Below are 19,100 nucleotides of genomic sequence, written 5' to 3'. Positions count from 1 at the left end.
CTCATGAGGTTACACTAAATTATATAAATCGTTTAATTTTCTACTCATTTTAGGGCTGCATGATGTATCGTTTTAGCACTGATATCATGATGTGCGCATCTGCGATAGTCACACGAATATTGAATTCATATATTTTTCTTGTCTTTTTGTGCTTGAAAGGACACATACACACAAAATGTTGTCAAAATGCCCATCTCGGTGAGCATCCTTGAAAACAGAGTGGTGTAGTATTACGTGAGCATAAACAATTGAGAAAGAAAACGGATGTTTATGTTAGCTGATACATTTTTATATGCGAGTAAATGTCTAAACTAAATCTGTTCATCATAATAAAGCAATCGAGTCTCTTCAGAAAATTTGGACTAAACCACTCAACTTATATGGATTCATTTTACCATATCTTTAGGAACCTTTTGAAGAGTCAAAGTTGCAATGGCATAGGCTGTCTATGGAGGGGTCAGAGAGCTCTCAGATTTCATCAAAAATATCTTAATTTGCGTTCCGAAGATGAACGAAAGTCTCAGGGTTTGGAATGCCATGGAGGTAAATAATGACAGAATTTTCATTTTTGGGTGAACTAACCCTTTTAAGTGACAGCAGCCTAATATACCCACTGCTGTCTGCGTCATTAATGTTAATGTACAACAAAATACAAAGACAATTTTTTTTATGTAGCTTTAACAAAGATTAAAGGTCCCATGGCATGAAATTTTCATTTTATGAGGTTTTTCAACATTAATATGAGTTCCCCTAGCCTGAATATTTTCCCCAAGTGGCTAGAAATTTTGATCGGTGTAAACAGAGTTGTGGCTGTCTCTCTCTGCCTTTGAAAAAATGACAGGCCAGACGAGCCAATCCTGAAGTCTCCTGTTATGACGTAAAAACAGGAACGGTTACCTCCCTTTCCTCCGCCCAGAGAATCTGTCATGCCCATGCGAGCACCATATTTGTTTGTCCTCGAGAGATCATGGCTTGTGAACGAGTGAACGCTGGCAGTTTCTCAGTGTTTGGATGTACAAATGAAAACAGAAGTCTTTTTTCAGTTCCTTCTGATCTGTGATCAGTGATTTCTGATGTGTAGCTAATTATCTATTATTCGTGCACACAATGCGGCTTCTCTCTGTCCCGACAAAACTGTTTTCTATCTTGTGAGTCCATGTTTTTCTGCGTCCTCGTCGCATCTATCTGTTCTAAAATGTGCATACAGTCGTGAGTGCTCAACATCGGCAGAGTCACATCTTTAGAGATAAACTTCACGCACATGCCGAAGCTCGGGCTGCACTGGCCGGTTGGCCTTCAACATCCCCGACCCCCAGCACTGCATCTGGCCCACAGCGGAGGCACCAAACGCGGCGCGAGATTAAGCAGAAGGGGGGTAACGTGAGCATATCCGGGCTAGCCAGCCTAGCCCACAATAAACTGGATTACATTCGATTACTGCTGTTGTGTCTTTGTTTGCGCTGTGTACTCAATGCGCGTCACTGACATTTTCATTTGATAGGAAAATATCTAAAAATAATGCTATAATCAATACTTACCAACTCGTTCATATCGACAGCTGTAATGGTACATTACATGTGCTACAAAGTTGGTAGAATAATGATGAAGATGGACTCGGCGTGACTGAGACTCTTGTTTATATTCAGAACTCTCAGATACAAACACAATAAACTTGCGCTGACAGCGCTCTCATAACTCAGTAGTTACTATAAATAACTTTGTTAGCAATCGCTCCGTCTCTGGTACATTAGTGATGTCCGGTTCGCCAACTAATTCTTTTGAACCGGTTCTTTTTAGTGAACCGAATCAGTTCACCAAATCGGACTGAATTGATCTAAACGGTTCGCGTCTCCAGTCAGCGCTGATCCATAATTTACTAAAGTTACTAACTTTCTGACATGAGTGACAGTCCCTCCGACTAGAAATAAACTAATAACCTGAAGTATATCCTAGTAACTACAACAGTTCACTGAACTGAGACGTACTGACAGAACTGTTGAGAAGTGAACTCAGCAGGTCCATCCGTCTCTCTGGCAGCAGCTCGTGCCTGGTAGACCTTGTTAAACCACGCCAAAAACATCAAAATCAAATAGAAAGGGGGGATTAGCTATATTAGGAACCAAATGTTGGTCTTAAAAAACATGTATTCAAGCAAAGTCGTGTTAAAATAAAATGGTTGCATTATTGAGCATGATGAATGGTGTCTGTCAACACAATTTTATTTTGAGTTAAAAAAAATTGAAGATTGATTTTTTTCAATTCAATTGAAAATTGAAAAATTGAAGATTATCTCTCATTCTCGTGCTGTAGAAGGGGTCGAAATTGCAAACTTTCTGAGTTTCACAAAGTGCCATAAAAACAGCTTTTTAGCAGGTATTTTTTACAACATAATATTCACAAATTTCTTTACTCACTCTGTCAGACTTATTCTCAATGGCTTTAGTGTTTTGGATTTTTACATCTCATTTAGACGAGGTTTAGTCAACAAAACCCTTGAGTTTGCAGGGGGAAAAAACCTCAGGAAGGGGCTGTTCTGAGGCGGATCCGGATTCTACATTTCACACATACCTGAGGTTCTGTGTGCAGACGAATGTGTGTTCCTCTGTGCTCTGATAAAGACCTCTTCACCACCCTGCGGTGCCTGAAGTGATAATAATCTCCAAATACCTGAGGGGGAAAAAAAACACAAGGCTACATTTAGCTCACCACATTCAGATTTCTTGAAATTTCTTTTTTTCTCTTCTTCTATAATTTTTTCCAGGAATTTCAAACAGTCATTTTGTTTGTACATTCTGAAGGTTTTAAATGTAAATGGAAGAACAAAAACATTGCAAAAATCTAAACAACCACAAGATTAAGGCATCAATAACATTATTTTTACCTACATTTTTTTTTAAAAATATAAAACATGTTAATATACATTTTTTGAATCAATTAACTGAAAATAACCGCTTGAACTGATTCATGGAAATGAACATACCAATTCTAACTTAATTTCCTGCTATTCATTGGGTTACTTCACCCAAAAATGAAAATGCTGTCATTTACTTTCACATCCTTCTTTCTTTCTTTGAAATTTAAAAAGATATTTTAATGAATTTTGGGAACCAAAATATTGAGAAATGTTCGGAACCAAAATAATTTTCATTTTTGGGTCAAATAATGTGTCAATGTCTGCTTGTTCACAGTTTGCTTAAGTCTATTCTGTAACACAGATTGTAAATGAAAGCAAATGTCACTCCATTACAGATCATCGGTAAGAAGCCAAGCTGTGGACCCAAGCGTGACCTTAATTATCCAGATGGAAGAAATATTAACAGAGAGAAATGCACACAGCTGTACATGTCCAACAGCCTCAAGTACAAGTAACACTGAACGAGTCGATCTCCTGTCAGCCGACTGCACAATCACACATGACAAGATCATCCAGAGGGCCAGAGTCATCAAACCAGCACTGGTGCAGATCGATTTCTCTCTCCGTTTGATGAAAGCTAAATGTCTGGAGTGAGCCGGGGTTCATGCTGTCATGCTATAGATTTCAGACTATATAGGGAAAGATGTTCCAGACATCAAAACAGCTGTACATTAAGACATGCTCATTCGCAAGACCAGAAACATTGACGATTGTACAACCTCCAGCTACTAAATACACTGATTAATTAAAGCAGGAAACCAATTGTGAAAAATACAAAACAACACAAATTGTAACAACATTTTTAAGGGATAAATTCCAAAATACAGCAAAACAACTTTCCCAAGGCGCAGTGCAACAAAGTCGTTCTTTATTCAAAGGGCGGTAACATGTAATAGGAACCGATGTCAGGAGGATCGAGGACAACAGCTCTACATTTATTCTTCCATGACGTCCTCAGTATACAGACCGGATTACAGCACGTTGATGTAAACATCTCCACCCAAACAAAGCCAGTGAGGCAATAAGCCCTTGACAAAGCAAATTTGACAACGGGTGACCCAGTAAAAACATAATAAACACTGAAAGCATCAAGAAGGGTAAAAATAAAACCCTAAAAAAAAAAAAAGGAAAACGCCAAAGAGATGGAAGACTGAATGAGAGATGAAACGCCTGGCGACAGCCTTGCACGTTTTGTGGTTAACAAGAGAACAATAAATGGCAGAAAATAACACAAGAATCGATCGCAAGAAAAGATAACTGAAGATGGATGGGTAATAAGCCCATGCAGTGCTCTGAGAGCTTTTTTAGTCACAAAGGGATATAGATTGTGGATGGGTATGGGTGTATTGTGTAAGATAAGAGTCCTAAAAAGATGAGCATCAATCTCAGACGGGCATGATTCCAGCGGCTCCAGGGCGCGCAGATGGAGATATGCTGGTCTTGTCATATCAGACCACCATCAGACAACCATCTCAACTGCCTGGAAACATGCAAGAGGAAAGGCATGTGGAGGAGAAAAAAGAAAACTTATATCTACACTAAAACTTACAATCCACATCTGAAAATGATATGTGTTGGTTAAACAGTTGGCATGCCTTTGCAAAATGTGTTCCTTATGTCTGGAAGCAACCTACACATTCCAGCTCTACTCTTCAGGCCAGGCTACACTAGAACACATATTTGTAATGATTAACTTACTTTAAATACCATAAATATAACAGTTAGTCAGTTTTTTTCCCCACTATTTGCATGCAACCCTGTTAATGGCATGATTTGCATTCTTAAGAGACTTAACACAGATGGGCTACAAATTGGTGTCCAATTATACTTTTAAAGCATTAGAGGCACTTTTTTTTGTGAACACTATTAGAAAAATTGTTATTCAACTAAATTATTCCAACATGAAAAGCAGCTAGTTTTAAACAAGCATTTGTTACCAAAATTTTTTTTAATAAATAACTAAAAAACAACTGAAAGCTTAATTTAAGATGAATTGAAATGAAAGGACTGCATATGAGTAAAAGGCTACACAAACTTGACATCTTACAACTATGACCAAAAAGCATGACCTGTAATTAAAAGAAACATTGTAAATCTTGTGTTGAAAATATTTACATGAGTATTAGCCAAGACGCTGAGGTAATGCTAGTATGCAATAACCACATAATAACGGCATGTAAAAAGAGTATTACTTGGCATTAGAAACTGACCTCAGTGTCTGGCCCACAGTTTGGGGGTTTGACCATATGACACAGCACTGACCAGGAGTGGTCCGCAGTTTCCCACACAAATTAGGGCTATTATCTAAAATTAGCCACTGCCTTGCACCGCCTTGAAACTGTCATTAACATTCCTTGCCATCTTCTCTTTAATGAAGGCAAGAGCACGTTAAGCTGTTGGAAATTTAACTAGTAGGTAGAATGGAAACAATGGAAACGGCAAGTTGTAGATAAGCCAGAGCTGGTGGCGGAAACACAGATGTTTACTGTGGGAAAATGAGCTGGCAGTGGGCAGGCTAAATTTGTGATCATTTCAAGAGCAATTACAAATCAAGGGAACAATCCATCTAACTAATTGAGCAAATGGAACAATTAGTCTCTGAAATTGAAATCAGTCTCTATGGATGTGCATCACTATCATGCATCAGTCCAACTTATCCATAAAGCATCGATATTTTGGCCTGTGATGCTGTTGTGCTGTGCTGTTTTTTCAAAGCCAACTATGGTCACAAGTTTTGTCGTTACCAATAGAGTTCAATGGAACTTGCCGCCATAATTGGCTAACAATGCTTTTGGGAAACGCACCCCGGGCCAATTAATCAGCAAATATCTGGTTTATGTCAACTTCCAAAACCTACTGACAGCTTTGACAAAGGATGAGAATATACACAAAAATACTAATCTAAAAATAGTATAGCTGCAACTGTTTAACATTATAAAAACAAACATCATAGATGCGTCAGAAAGTATACACAGCAAGTCTATAACGAACTCTTAGAAAAGTACAAATCAAGCACCACTCATGAAAAAGCTGATATACACTCATGACTTCCTTTTTAATGTAAAACTGCTAGACTAAAGACTGAGTAAAGAACGAAATGGTTAAAGCATTTCCTCACAAGAGTTGCTCCAGCATTTCTATGAGAATCAACACTGAAAGGGAGCGCTGTGTAAACACAGTTTAATAGTGTAATTTATCTTGTAATGAGCTTGACCTTAAGATATGCAAACAACCACTTACAAACTAAATGAGGACAAGGTCAAAACTGAGCATGAATACGGAGAACACTGAAAAGACGTTTCAGAGAAACTCGATGACACCGGTGACATCAACAAAAAAAAGTTTATACCCCATTTACAGCTTTTGGTTAGAAAAAGTGCTTGTCCATGTTTATATAGAAGTTTAAGACACAACCACACCCCACGTCAGAGGTGCTCACTGGAACTGAAGCAGCAGTCCAAACCCACGCTGGAAAACAACATAACTAGCAGTTTCCCTTAATACCAGAAGGCCAAATCTTCTGCGAAAAATTGTAGAAAGCAGTAATGGTCAACCAAAGCATTTAACTTGGGATGTAAAAAAAAGAACTAGGTTGTTCAATACAATTTTATGTAAGTGCATTTACATTATAAAGATATAAAACATAACAGATATATCATAAGGGTGTTTTCACACCTATAGATCGTATGTTTTGTTCCGAAACAGGGACTTAATTTCTTACAATGTTGCATTTTCTTCTTGGTTCAGTTCACTTACCAAAATGCGTTCACGCAAGTCACATGCGAGTACAAATTTCCTCTTATTGGTCAGAGTGACAAGTTCGCTCCATGAGCTTATTAAGGGCTTTATTTGTAACTGTCAAGAAAAACACTATACGAATGTAGACTCCGTCATTCCCGCTGTTTAATTACAGGTTCTGGTCATATAATTAGAATATCATGAAAAGTTGATTTATTTCACTAAATCCATTCAAAAAGTGAAACTTGTATATTATATTCATTCATTACACACAGACTGATATATTTCAAATGTTTATTTCTTTTAATTTTGATGATTATAACTGACAACTAAGGAAAATCCCAAATTCAGTATCTCATAAAATTAGAATATTACTTAAGACCAATACAAAGAAAGGATTTTTAGAAATCTTGGCCAACTGAAAAGTATGAACATGAAAAGTATGAGCATTTACAGCACTCAATACTTAGTTGGGGCTCCTTTTGCCTGAATTACTGCAGCGTGGCATGGAGTCGATCAGTCTGTGGCACTGCTCAGGTGTTATGAGAGCCCAGGTTGCTCTGATAGTGGCCTTCAGCTCTTCTGCATTGTTGGGTCTGGCATATCGCATCTTCCTCTTCATAATACCCCATAGATTTTCTATGGGGTTAAGGTCAGGCGAGTTTGCTGGCCAATTAGGAACAGGGATACCATGGTCCTTAAACCAGGTACTGGTTGCTTTGGCACTGTGTGCAGGTGCCAAGTCCTGTTGGAAAAATAAATCTGCATCTCCATAAAGTTGGTCAGCAGCAGGAAGCATGAAGTGCTCTAAAACTTGGACCTCAGAAAACACAGCGGACCAACACCAGCGGATGACATGGCACCCTGTGGAATACAATTTATATTACTGACTGTGGAAACTTTACACTGGACCTCAAGCAACGAGGATTGTGTGCCTCTCCTCTCTTCCTCCAGACTCTGAGACCCTGATTTCCAAAGGAAATGCAAAATTTACTTTTAATCAGAGAACATAACTTTGGACCACTCAGCAGCAGTCCAGTCCATTTTGTCTTTAGCCCAGGCAAGACGCTTCTGATGCTGTCTGTTGTTCAAGAGTGGCTTGACACAAGGAATTCGACAGCTGAAACCCATGTCTTGCATACGTCTGCGCGTAGTGGTTCTTGAAGCACTGACTCCAGCTGCAGTCCACTCTTTGTAAATCTCCCCCACATTTTTGAATGGGTTTTGTTTCACAATCCTCTCCAGGGTGTGGTTATCCCCATTGCTTGTACACTTTTTTTCTACCACATCTTTTCCTTCCCTTCGCCTCTCTATTAATGTGCTTGGACACAGAGCTCTGTGAACAGCCAGCCTCTTTTGCAATGACCTTTTGTGTTTTGTGCAAGGTGTCAATGGTCGTCTTTTGGACAACTGTCAAGTCAGCAGTCTTCCTCATGATTGTGTAGCCTACAGAACTAGACTGAGAGACCATTTAAAGGCCTTTGCAGGTGTTTTGAGTTAATTAGCGGATTAGAGTGTGGCACCAGGTGTCTTCAATATTTAACCTTTTCACAATATTACAATTTTCTGAGATACTGAATTTGGAATTTACAAATTTAAAGAAATAAACATTTGAAATATATCAGTCTGAGTGTAATGAATGAATATAATATACAAGTTTCACTTTTTGAATGGAATAAGTGAAATAAATCAACTTTTTGATGATATTCTAATTATATGACCAGCACCTGTATATACTACATTCGTATTAATACTGCAGTAAATTCAAACACGCTCTCTCTGGATCTCCCAGCGCTGTCTAGAAGTTAACCATTTCAAGACACGCAGCGATTGTTTTGGTGCAGATCCGAGCGCGATTGGCAAGTTCACATAGGCCTAAACGAACCGAACCAAGGGAGAAAACGCACCAGGTTCCAAAACAAACGCTCAGGTGTGAAAACACCCTAGGACAACAGATATAAAAATGAAATAATATAAATACATATTTTACAGTAAATATACTGTTCAAAAGTTTGAGGTCAGTAAGATATTTGAATGTTTTTAAAGAAATGTCTTATGCTTACCAATGCTAACTGGCATGCAATTCATTTTAAAATATATTGTATGGTGGAGAAAATGTTGTATTACTGTCATTACAAATAAAGCCTTTTCTGATTATGCTATGATAGCAAATTGATAGAATATTGTTGTCTCTGAGGCATGGTACAAACATGTTACTCACAGTTAAATCCAAAAAACAAGATTCAAACAATGTGTTGAACTATATAACAATAATTCATTTTCTGTCGATAAGGGTATCCAAGCAGTTGCTCACCTGTCAAATAAAACACATTGGCCTGGTTTCACAAACAAGGCTTAAACCAGGATTATGCCTTAGTTCAATACGAACATTTAAGTAGCTTTTATAAACGTGCCTTAGACAAAAGCATTACTGGTGTGTATCTTAAGACAAAACAATGTGACTAACAGATTTAAAAATATGTCAGTGCAAGTTGCTTTCAGTTAAAACAGCTCAAACATGTATAATAATATATTAAAGCATCTTTGGTGTTTCTATGAAAGTAAAAAAGGAAATCGAGGGTAACGCGGATATGACATTGACAGGTGACGCAATCACACGGGCCATTACACTGGTTAAAGTAGCTTTTTATCTGGATGTAAACATTGTTGGAAACATTTGGGATAATGCAAGTACACGTCAACAAAATATATAACATTGTTCTTGTGGTTTTTGGATATTTTTTATCTTTTTGTGCAAAAATGCATTTTTGTAGGATTCCTTTATCACCATTATAAAATGTAATTTCTGTCACTTTTGATCAGAGTCCCTGTTGAATAAAATATCTTAAATGATCTTACTGACCCCAAACTTTTGGTAGAGCATTTTATAATCTATCCTCAAAATCAACTACATAATTGCCGTCTCTTCTTATTGACTTGCCTGTCACTACACCTTTTTACCTTCACTTTCTATTTTAAACCTGCCATTTCTCCTATTCCTTTATACCAGAATGTCTTCATTTCTTACACTTCACTCATAATGCTCTTTTCCTCTTTCTCCAACTTATTTTGAGTCTCATTTCAGCTCTGTCTATTCCCAGCCAGGGATTGATGAATCCCCACAGCCACCAATCAACATTGCAGCCCCTTTTCAGAGTCCACCGACCTTCCAAACAACATTTAGACTAAATTAGACCGCACAAATAGTCCCTGCAGATCCTAGTCCAGGTGTAAGTGAACATGGAACATTAAGGGTGTGCTTCCACACTCCAGGTGGGTCGAGCCATGAAGCGTGATACTCAGTGAAGAGCATCTCCGCACATCGTCGTAAGATTATGATCATTACTCTTTTCTGCTGAGGTCATCAGCAAGCTTGATTCAGATTTATGAAGAAGGCCAAAAGACGAGTTTCCAGCTGCACGGTACCTTCCCTAGAGATGGACCAAGAAGAAAACTCACAGCTGCCAAAAAAAAAATTATAAATGTCTAAACCTGTGAAGGAACCTTTTAGGCGAAGATGTGGGTTGCTTTTTGCCTGGGTGAGCTGAGTTTATGCAGTGCATTGGCATAAAAAATAAAAAAAGACGACAAGCATAGCTAAAGAGCAACCTTTTGGAAGCAGGTCAATGAGCTGATTTGAACGTTGTTCCCACAGTGGATAATTTAGGGCTATGGGGCAATTTACAAGGACTTCTATAAGAGGTGAAGCAAAGCTGAGGATTAATATTTTGAAGAAGCTCTAGGAAACTTATCTGCATGACCCATCTTAATCAATTAAACCTGATCAATGGATATGGCTCCACTGAAAGCAAAACATTTCGACTTTTGGAAACCGATCTCTGCATACAGGTTTCACATTAGTTGCTGGTTAATCAATTACACCTGAAAACCCAACTAGAGCTCTCCAAACATAACAGGTCTCCTTCAACTCATGCATTATTAAAGAGAGATTTTGGGAAAATGTCCTGTGGAGGGAAAAAAAGATAGAGAGGGCATTGACAGAAGATGAGGAGCGAAAAAAGAAATATTCATACCTGGCTACCCATGGTTACTATAGAAACAGCCAATGGTAGGCAATAAATTTGACATCTTGGTTTTAGTAACAGCAAAAACAGAGAGACCAATAACCATTCCAGGGAAATAATATCCATGTTGCACTGTCAAGTGAGTTGACATCAAATTTTCCATGCTTTCGCAACTGCTTTCATGCCTACCGTGACACAATATTCAAAATGATCCATACTGCAGTAATTCAAGGATTTTCAAATAAATTGCAATGCATTCCCTAGGTGATTTCCCATGGTGAATGAACTGAGAGAGAGAAAAACTGATTGATCAGAAATTAAAATAAATAAATAAATGTGTGAAATTATCAAGTACCGCAATGTGGAACATTATATCAGCAGGTTCACCAAAGAATTTCCCTGTGTTCAACAATGAGACTTGATGCTCTGTGGTAGCTAATGTGCGAACCACAACCAGCTGAAGGAGTAAAACGATCTGAACAGGCTAGAAAACCCCTTTTTACAGGTGTGAAAGACAATTACCTGAAAATGTCAAAGCCGGCCTCATTACAGAACCGCATAAAAGCACTGAAGACGTCAATGGTACAGTATCCAACGTCACTAAACCTGGAGCAAATCCATTTCAATTTCTCTTCAATCTCATCTTCAGTTAAGATTGTTTAGACACTTTAGGTTATGAAAATGATTTCAATTGTCGGTCTGGGTTGACTTTGGTCTAAGATGAAAACAACAGTATCCGAAGCTGGGCCCAGTCTAATTGAAGAGAAAAACCTTGAATAAAAGAAGAAGAAGAAAACGTGAACAAAACGAGTCAAACCAGTGCTGTTAGGGGAAAAAAAGGATCCTTGTATCTGCACGGCAAATGAAAACCTGAACTGTGTTCCTTACTAAACAGAAAAAGTACCTGAGCAAATAAATGTAATATTCTGGGATCTTAAAGGAATAATTCACCCAGAAATGAATTGTGTGATGATCATGTAGTTTAAACCCATATGGCTTTTTTAGTGTAACACCAAAGGCAATAACTTTTGATAAATCTCTCTAATGTACTTTAAAGACTGAGCAGGATTCTGTTGAGTATCCTGACAACTCTTTTCAGTAATAGTGAAAGAGAAAGAGAATTGGAGCCGTCAAGTGCAAAAATTACAACAAAAAAGAGAAACATTAAAAAGGTGTTAAAAATGGCTAATACAATGTGTGTACTATATTCAAAGCTTTCTAAATCTAAAATTCATTATAATTAGATTTATTACAACTTCTCTCCTAAATTCTGATAAAGAAAGATTGACAAATAGATCAGTTGATCCAGTTCACAATACTGATCTGAATTAATAGTTCACAAATCTAAATCAGGATTTTGATTTTAAATAACTAAACTATTCTTTAGGAGGTGGCAATTATTAATGAATAAGTTCTGTCTGTTCCTCACATTTTAGCGTTTTTACACATTTAAATCTCCAGATACACAAACCATACAGACTACACCCATAACAGGAAGTAGCAAGTTTCATTTGTGGTCTCCTGTTGAGCCAAGAAAAGCAAAGCACATTTATATTTGAGGAATGTAAAAGCAAATCATCACAGATTTGCATGCATCACCTCCAATATGAAGCATTTCAAGAACTGTACCAAATCATGAGAAAAATGGCATAATTGCTTAAAAATGTCCATCCTGATTGAGGCATGGAGTGTTAAAAATACAATAATGACTCTTAATTAAATCCCATCAGGCAAACAAGACTGCTTTTCTTTTTTTTTCTTGAGATGTCAACAACATTAAACGATTAAAAAGAAAACTATTTCTTTGTTGAAGTGTTGTCATGTGGTTGTCAGGGTATTGTTAGGCTACAAACACCAGAAACCAAGCCAAAAGAACCTCTAAGTCTCTATAATATTCTGATCTAAATGGTTTATGGTCAATTTAAAAAAAAATTTCCACCTGTTTTACAGTTTACCAATGAAAATCGTAAGTACAATCACTAGATAGAAAAGTATTAATACCATGCATCTTCCTCAACAATCCGACATGGCCGATATTAACTTGTTTAGTTCTAACCTCAAATCTCTAACCCAAGTATGAGCAATAAGAAAGATGCTTGTTGTGAAAACACTAAAGTTTGTTGTAATGGAAAAGTATATTATTGTCGTTCATAAAACTTTATGCACAGGCCTTAGCATTTCATGACAAAGGCAAAGGGCAAACTACTTCCAGGATAGCGTCTTAAAAATAAATAGCGTATGCAGTAACTTCTGAAACATTAAAAATATTTGGCATCTGCAAACTGCAAACTAAACCTCCATTTCAGGTTTGGTCAAAGGAGCCTCACATAAGGGCCGTTTGGAGGGGGAAATATTTACCCGGAACTTCATTTAGACCCTAGTTCCTGCGGTCGAAACACACCGAGTTCCCCCCCAAAGTTCCTGGTTCCGGGGGAAAGTTCCTGCGGTGGAAACGCGGCTATAATGTTCCCTCATCGTCAGCGAGACTTTTAAGGGGAGCACTGCAAAAAAATGCCCATGAAGGGAATTTGTAGGGGTGTTAGGATGCTATCCATCAGACCATGGGCGTCATTAATCACGGCAAGAGCAACGTAAATTCCTGTGAGGGTGACAGAATAGAGTGGCAAAGTCAGTAACTAAATTGTTTTCCAAAGCTCTCGATAAGCACCTTTTCCGAAAGTTACTATAGCAGCCGATGGAAAAACAGGAGCGAGCGGGAGCAGTGGAAAGTTAATCTTTATTTTCAGAGGAGCCAGGGAAGCTGGTGCAGATGGATCGCGAGCCGCACCATTAACCGGCGCCGTGTGTCAGCAAGTCAACAAGCTACAGTACGGGCCGCTTCTGACCTCCAGGCTTAAATGCTGTAGGGGTAAAAAAAAAAAAAAAAAAACTGTTCACCAAAGCAGCACCACCCTGCTCCAGTGGAGAAGCGAGTGTAGGAGAAAAAACATGTTTAGGGCCTTTCTGAAAGAGCTCTAAAACATATGCAGTTTCTTTAATTTTCCTCACTAAGGAGAACCAATGCTGCATCCCCGTCCCTCAAACAGCACTCAATAAGTTTATCTGAGCCTACTAAAACAAAAACATTATCTGAGGTTTTGGAGGGTCTTTTTAAATTGCAGTCTGCTGCATATTTAACGAAATGCACACATGGTTCTTATTTGCGTCGGAGGAGGTCGAAAGAATGCCTGAAGCATGGACTTTCAAAGAGACTTCAACATAAGCTCCGAACGTTAAATCAAAGTGAGAAGCAGGACCAGGTTACGCAAGCAAAGTCATCCATTTAACACGTCTTCTCATTAGAACCAGCTTGACTTGCCCTGTAATACAAATTGTGTCTTTTGTCTCACAAAAACAAAACATTAGATTGTCAAATGGTGATTAAAATGACGTCTAAAGCAATTGCACTTGTGGAAAACAAAAGGGACGTGCTTTTTGTAAAACAAAATTTAGGAGCACCATGTTGCCCATGAGACATCTCAGTTGATACATCTGGAATGGAACGGTGTGAAGGCCTGGGTCAAAGGTGAATTCATTTGCACAGAAACACAGAATGGGTTTTCCCTTCTGGGCTCTGGCCCAATTACAAGGCGGCGGGAGAATATGATTGCTCAGGTGTTCAAAGAACAAAACATGCATCATTTAATGTCAGACATCTACGACCGAGTCGCATCAAAAAGACGTTCTTTCACGGTTAAAGTGAAAACTGTTACAAGAACGTACGGAGTAATAAACCCCTGAAGTAACGCTATGATGATATTGCCCACATTCTCATGGAATTTTTTTTTTATTACAGAAATCAAAATACTTTTGCATCTGATTTGACATCAATAAGATTATCAATGACTGTCAAGGATGTCTCTTATACTCACCAAGGCTACATTTAATTGATCAGAAATACAATAAAACCGTAGCATTATGAAATATTACAATTTAAAATACTTTCTATTTTAATATATTTAAAACAGATAATATATTTGAAACAACATACAACATGGATGGCATGGCCTCTTGCGTGCCCTGCAAAGGTGTATTTTATTTGCCACATTTGAAGAGCATTTCAAATCAGGTCACATGATTTCAGTTTTGATTATGCCTTGTAAGGTTGCATATATGGACAGCTCATTAAATTTGGAACGGGACTTATTTCTATCTCCATGACTGTGGCAGCACTGGAAATACAGATTTCCCCTTGTAAAAACATCACTGCATCCTCTGAGCCATGAGCCAGCTGAAAGATCCTAGGATCAATATATTCCCCACAAAAGACTAGACTTGGTATATGGCAATAAATGTCAGGGGATTTCTTTATGGATATCAAAATCAGTAATTGATTTAGGATGCCACATTGACATCTAAAGCTTACATATCCACATCCAAAGGAGATGCAGGAAGGACAAAAGATACTGCTTGGCTGAAGAACATTAATGCAATGCAGTTCTACTAAAGAAACATGAAAGGGAGGCGAAAAAGGCAACACTATGGTTGAAGTATGATAAGTTGTGCTTTGGGACAGCTGGGTACCTATAAATGATCCATTTGAAATCATTGGCATGACAATAGATTTTCTGACTCTGTTGGTCACTGCATTGTCTTGACATGTTATTTAAATTATATTACGGTCAGAATGTATAGAACCATCACCCTTTCTTATAAATACAAGTAACCCCGTTTCAAATCCCATACTGAACAACATGAAAAATGACATTAAAGATGTGTCATGATGTACAGACATTTAAAACAGCACTCTTGTAAAATGCTGATGTGACTTTTCACTATAGGCTTGTAACATATAAAAATGGAAAAGTGAATTTAATTTATCTTATGTTAAGGCTTTTGACACTTTCATTTAAAGGACCGTGCAGAGGTCACAGGAAACAATCATGAAAAGTGAAATCATCCAAGCCAGATTTAAATTCAGGTCACCCAAATGGTAAAGTGTTAGAGAACAAGTGGATATTACATTTCTTGTGCTTCATGTACTTTCATGTTAGCTGATAGCGATGAATGGCCAATAATAAAATCTTTATTTAAAAAAAAAAAAATTTAAATCTAAAAAATATATATAATATATATAAAAACATATTTGTAAATAAAAATATATTTGTCAACACTGATCATAATGGACAGTATGACATAAATAACAGGGTTTTCCCTGCAGGTATAGTGCATAATTTTAATCATTCCCACAAGTTTCGCAATTATAACGCAGGGAATTATGGTACATTTTCAGTCAAAAAACAGTCAAAAACACAGCATTGTCAAAACTCCAGTCTTGGCGAGTTTCCTTGTAAACACAGTCGGTTGTCTTAAATAAACATGTGTAACGGTATAATGGAGCCGTGCACTAGCTCTTAAAGTGTCAGCAGCCTAATATGACGATCCGTTTAGATCTGCTCTGACGGATAGATCTGTATAGCCTTGGTGGTAAGAGGAAGGACCGTGTAGATCCGCTCTGACGGTCGAACAAAGTAGAGATAGCCCTGGTGTTCCTGTCCAGGAAGATTTGTCTGTAAGGGTAATGTTTAAATGCACAGTTACCTGACAAATATTTTTTGAGTACTCCCTCCGGTGCGAGGAAGACCCGTTTAGATCTGCTCTGGCGGGTAAAACATCTAGAGAACGCCCTCAAGTTAGGCCAAGAAGATTTGTCTGTAAGGGTACTGTCTGAAAACACAGTTACCTGACAAATATTTTTAAAGTAAACCTGACTCTCCATTTTCTTCCACCCCAGATAGGGGATTTCATCTTTATTTTTTATTTCCTTTTAATTCCTATTATAACTGTAATACTATATATATTTTTATTTTTTTCACTTATGACTATTTTAACTTAATTTCTATGTAAAGCACTTTGAATTGCCACTGTGTATGAAATGTGCTATACAAATAAACTTGCCTTGCCTTGCCTTGCCTATGTGTCTGTCATTAATGTTGATAACAACAAACGATAGCTTTAATTGTAAGGAATCAGGATTAAATGCATGCATTTCATTTATACAGACTACCCAGTGTTATTTTACATTTGATTACTTTATTCCGTTTCTGTAACTGAATAGTGTTAGACCTACCCAAAAAACATTTCAGTTTCATCCTTCTCTTTATTCTATTGTACTTATTAGTGCTACTTGTTTAATTCAAGATTGAAATCAAGGTTCCTTGTGTTGTGTAAACTCTCGAGCAACAAAATTACCCCATTGTATATTGCACTGTATATTTTATTTGTATATTTGCTCTATTCTTCATTTTTTATTTGACAGGTTCTTAAACCCTAAAGCCGATACAAACCGAACCATGAGTAATTTGAACCGTTCCACCCCTAATACACACACACACAAACACACACACACACAACCAAACATTGACAGGATACATAGTAGATCTTTGTTCATATATAACATCTATTTTAGGAACATAAAATATCATAAAAACTTGCCTCAACCAAAACGTCAGTGAGGATTCAACAAAATATATACCCAAACACACAACTATTCCATACGGTGTCAGCCTTGTCAGTCATCACTTTTTCAGCACACAGAGAGGAGAATGACAAAGGGGAAAAAACCCACTAGAGTATGGGATGTTAAACCACAACAGACTAGCGTCTGCAATGGCCAGACCGTCAGATGTTAGGACCCACTCACTGAATAATAAGTCTCTCTCACGCACTTGATTATGCATGCTCATACCACAATATGACTCAAACAAACAAATAAATAAATAAATGGAGTGAGTAAGAGGAGTCTTACACACCTACTCCAGATGGCACAAAAACTTCCAGCATGCTGCTGGTTGCCACAGTTCTCATGGAGCCTAGTATAGGGTTATTAAAATCCATTTAAGATTACATTTTCTCACACAGTGCTTCCAACAGGAAATTATATTAGAAAACAAGCAGTAGGTAAGCTGCAACTACACAATTTTGACGATTTGCTACAATGGAAAAACTAACAGATGCTACTTCACCTGGCTGGAAATCATGTTTTATTGAACCAAATGAATGGACAATGAACTGCTGGCAGCTCGTGATAGGGCACGCCTGAAGCTAATTGTTCCTTGTAACTGCTGCCATAAATCCAGCACTGTGCCTCTTCCATCCTCATGCATGCCCTCCAAGTCCAGGTACAGCATGATACAGTCGGGTAACCATCAAGTGATTGACCATCAATGCCCTTTTGTTCTCACACTGCTTGGATGCTTTACTCCATACAGTTGAATTGTTTTGCACTAGGCTCGCTGTGGTAGTTGGTGTTACCCAGTTTTCAGCCATACGCCAATTACATTACTTGGCCGCTGCTATTTTACAGGAAATATCCCCTTTTAGTTCAGATACTACAATAATAAACTGAAAGATTTCACTTTGCATGTGACAAGAGTAAGGAGAGACTTCTACAATATGACTTAAGGATATCTTGCCTTGTAAAATGTGCAGTCATTACCGCCGATCCCTAGGAGTAGCCTACGTGCATAAAGAGTATGTGTGATTGTGAATTTAAAAGCAAAAGTGATCGATTTGAGATTCATCTAAAATTGTTCAAATTAAAATCGCATTCAATTCCTGTCAAATTAAAAGAATAAATAATATGCCACAGCCACAACAACCACTACTAAGAAAGAATATAATTTTGTTTAAAGAAGCAGGCTAGAATGTTAATACCATGCACTAGAAGATCTGACACATCATTACACACTCAGCAGAACAACTGACATGAACATTCAGCATAAATCAAACCTCCTCTGACCTTGGGAAACGTAACCTGGCTACTTGCCTATGAACACATCTCGCCTCAAGATGGAACACATGCTCTTGATTCCAGCAATGCCATTCAACACCTTGAGCAGAACTATTCTGAGACTAACGTGTCAGCATTTGATAAAAAACAACAGGCATCTAAGAGGTTGGAGGTGGACCAAATAAGAAATGCATCATGACATAAAAACAAATAGGTTATTATTTAGAACTGCCAAACTGCGACATGACGATAAGGCGAGTTTGAAAAGATCATACAGGTTCTATTACTTGCCAACATTAGGATGAAAAAAGACTTGACATTGAAGAGTTAATTGTCATGAGAAATCACTGAGGGGAAAAAAAGCTTTAAAAAGACTGCAAATTGGGTCAGAACAATTTTGAGGTCTGTCAAAAAAAGTTGCCCATGGTGAATAAGTAAAAGCGTTCCAATGGATAATTTAAAACCTGAGTAAAAAGGGATTAAGAAAGGAGGACAACACATTTAAAGTGTTGTTGGCAAAATGGTGGCATTAACAAAATTTAATAAATAACGGCAGAAATATGTCCAGCATATAAAACATATTAATTCTTATAAATTGTTTCTTAGACACTAATCTACTCAAAAGACAGGTCAATCTTAGAGAAGCCCATTGTTTTATAAAACAAGCATGTGTAATGCAGACACCCATTTC

General features: G+C 37.6%; 1 protein-coding gene across 2 annotated transcripts in view; it reads right to left on the bottom strand.

Annotated features, from left to right (window-relative positions):
- The window catches only part of furina (furin (paired basic amino acid cleaving enzyme) a), a 114,830-nt gene that overhangs the window by 63,435 nt on the left and 32,295 nt on the right, over positions 1-19,100 (bottom strand). For both annotated transcript variants that reach the window (XM_079802175.1, XM_079802176.1), the window contains exon 3: positions 2,569-2,667. In XM_079802175.1, the coding sequence (XP_079658301.1) occupies positions 2,569-2,667 (99 nt within the window). The remainder of the gene's footprint in view (positions 1-2,568; positions 2,668-19,100) is intronic.

The sequence above is a fragment of the Gobio gobio genome (genome assembly GCF_949357685.1).
Source record: "Gobio gobio genome assembly, chromosome: 2".
NCBI classification, from domain to species: Eukaryota; Metazoa; Chordata; class Actinopteri; order Cypriniformes; family Gobionidae; genus Gobio; species Gobio gobio.
This window is presented reverse-complemented; position numbering and strand designations above follow the sequence as displayed.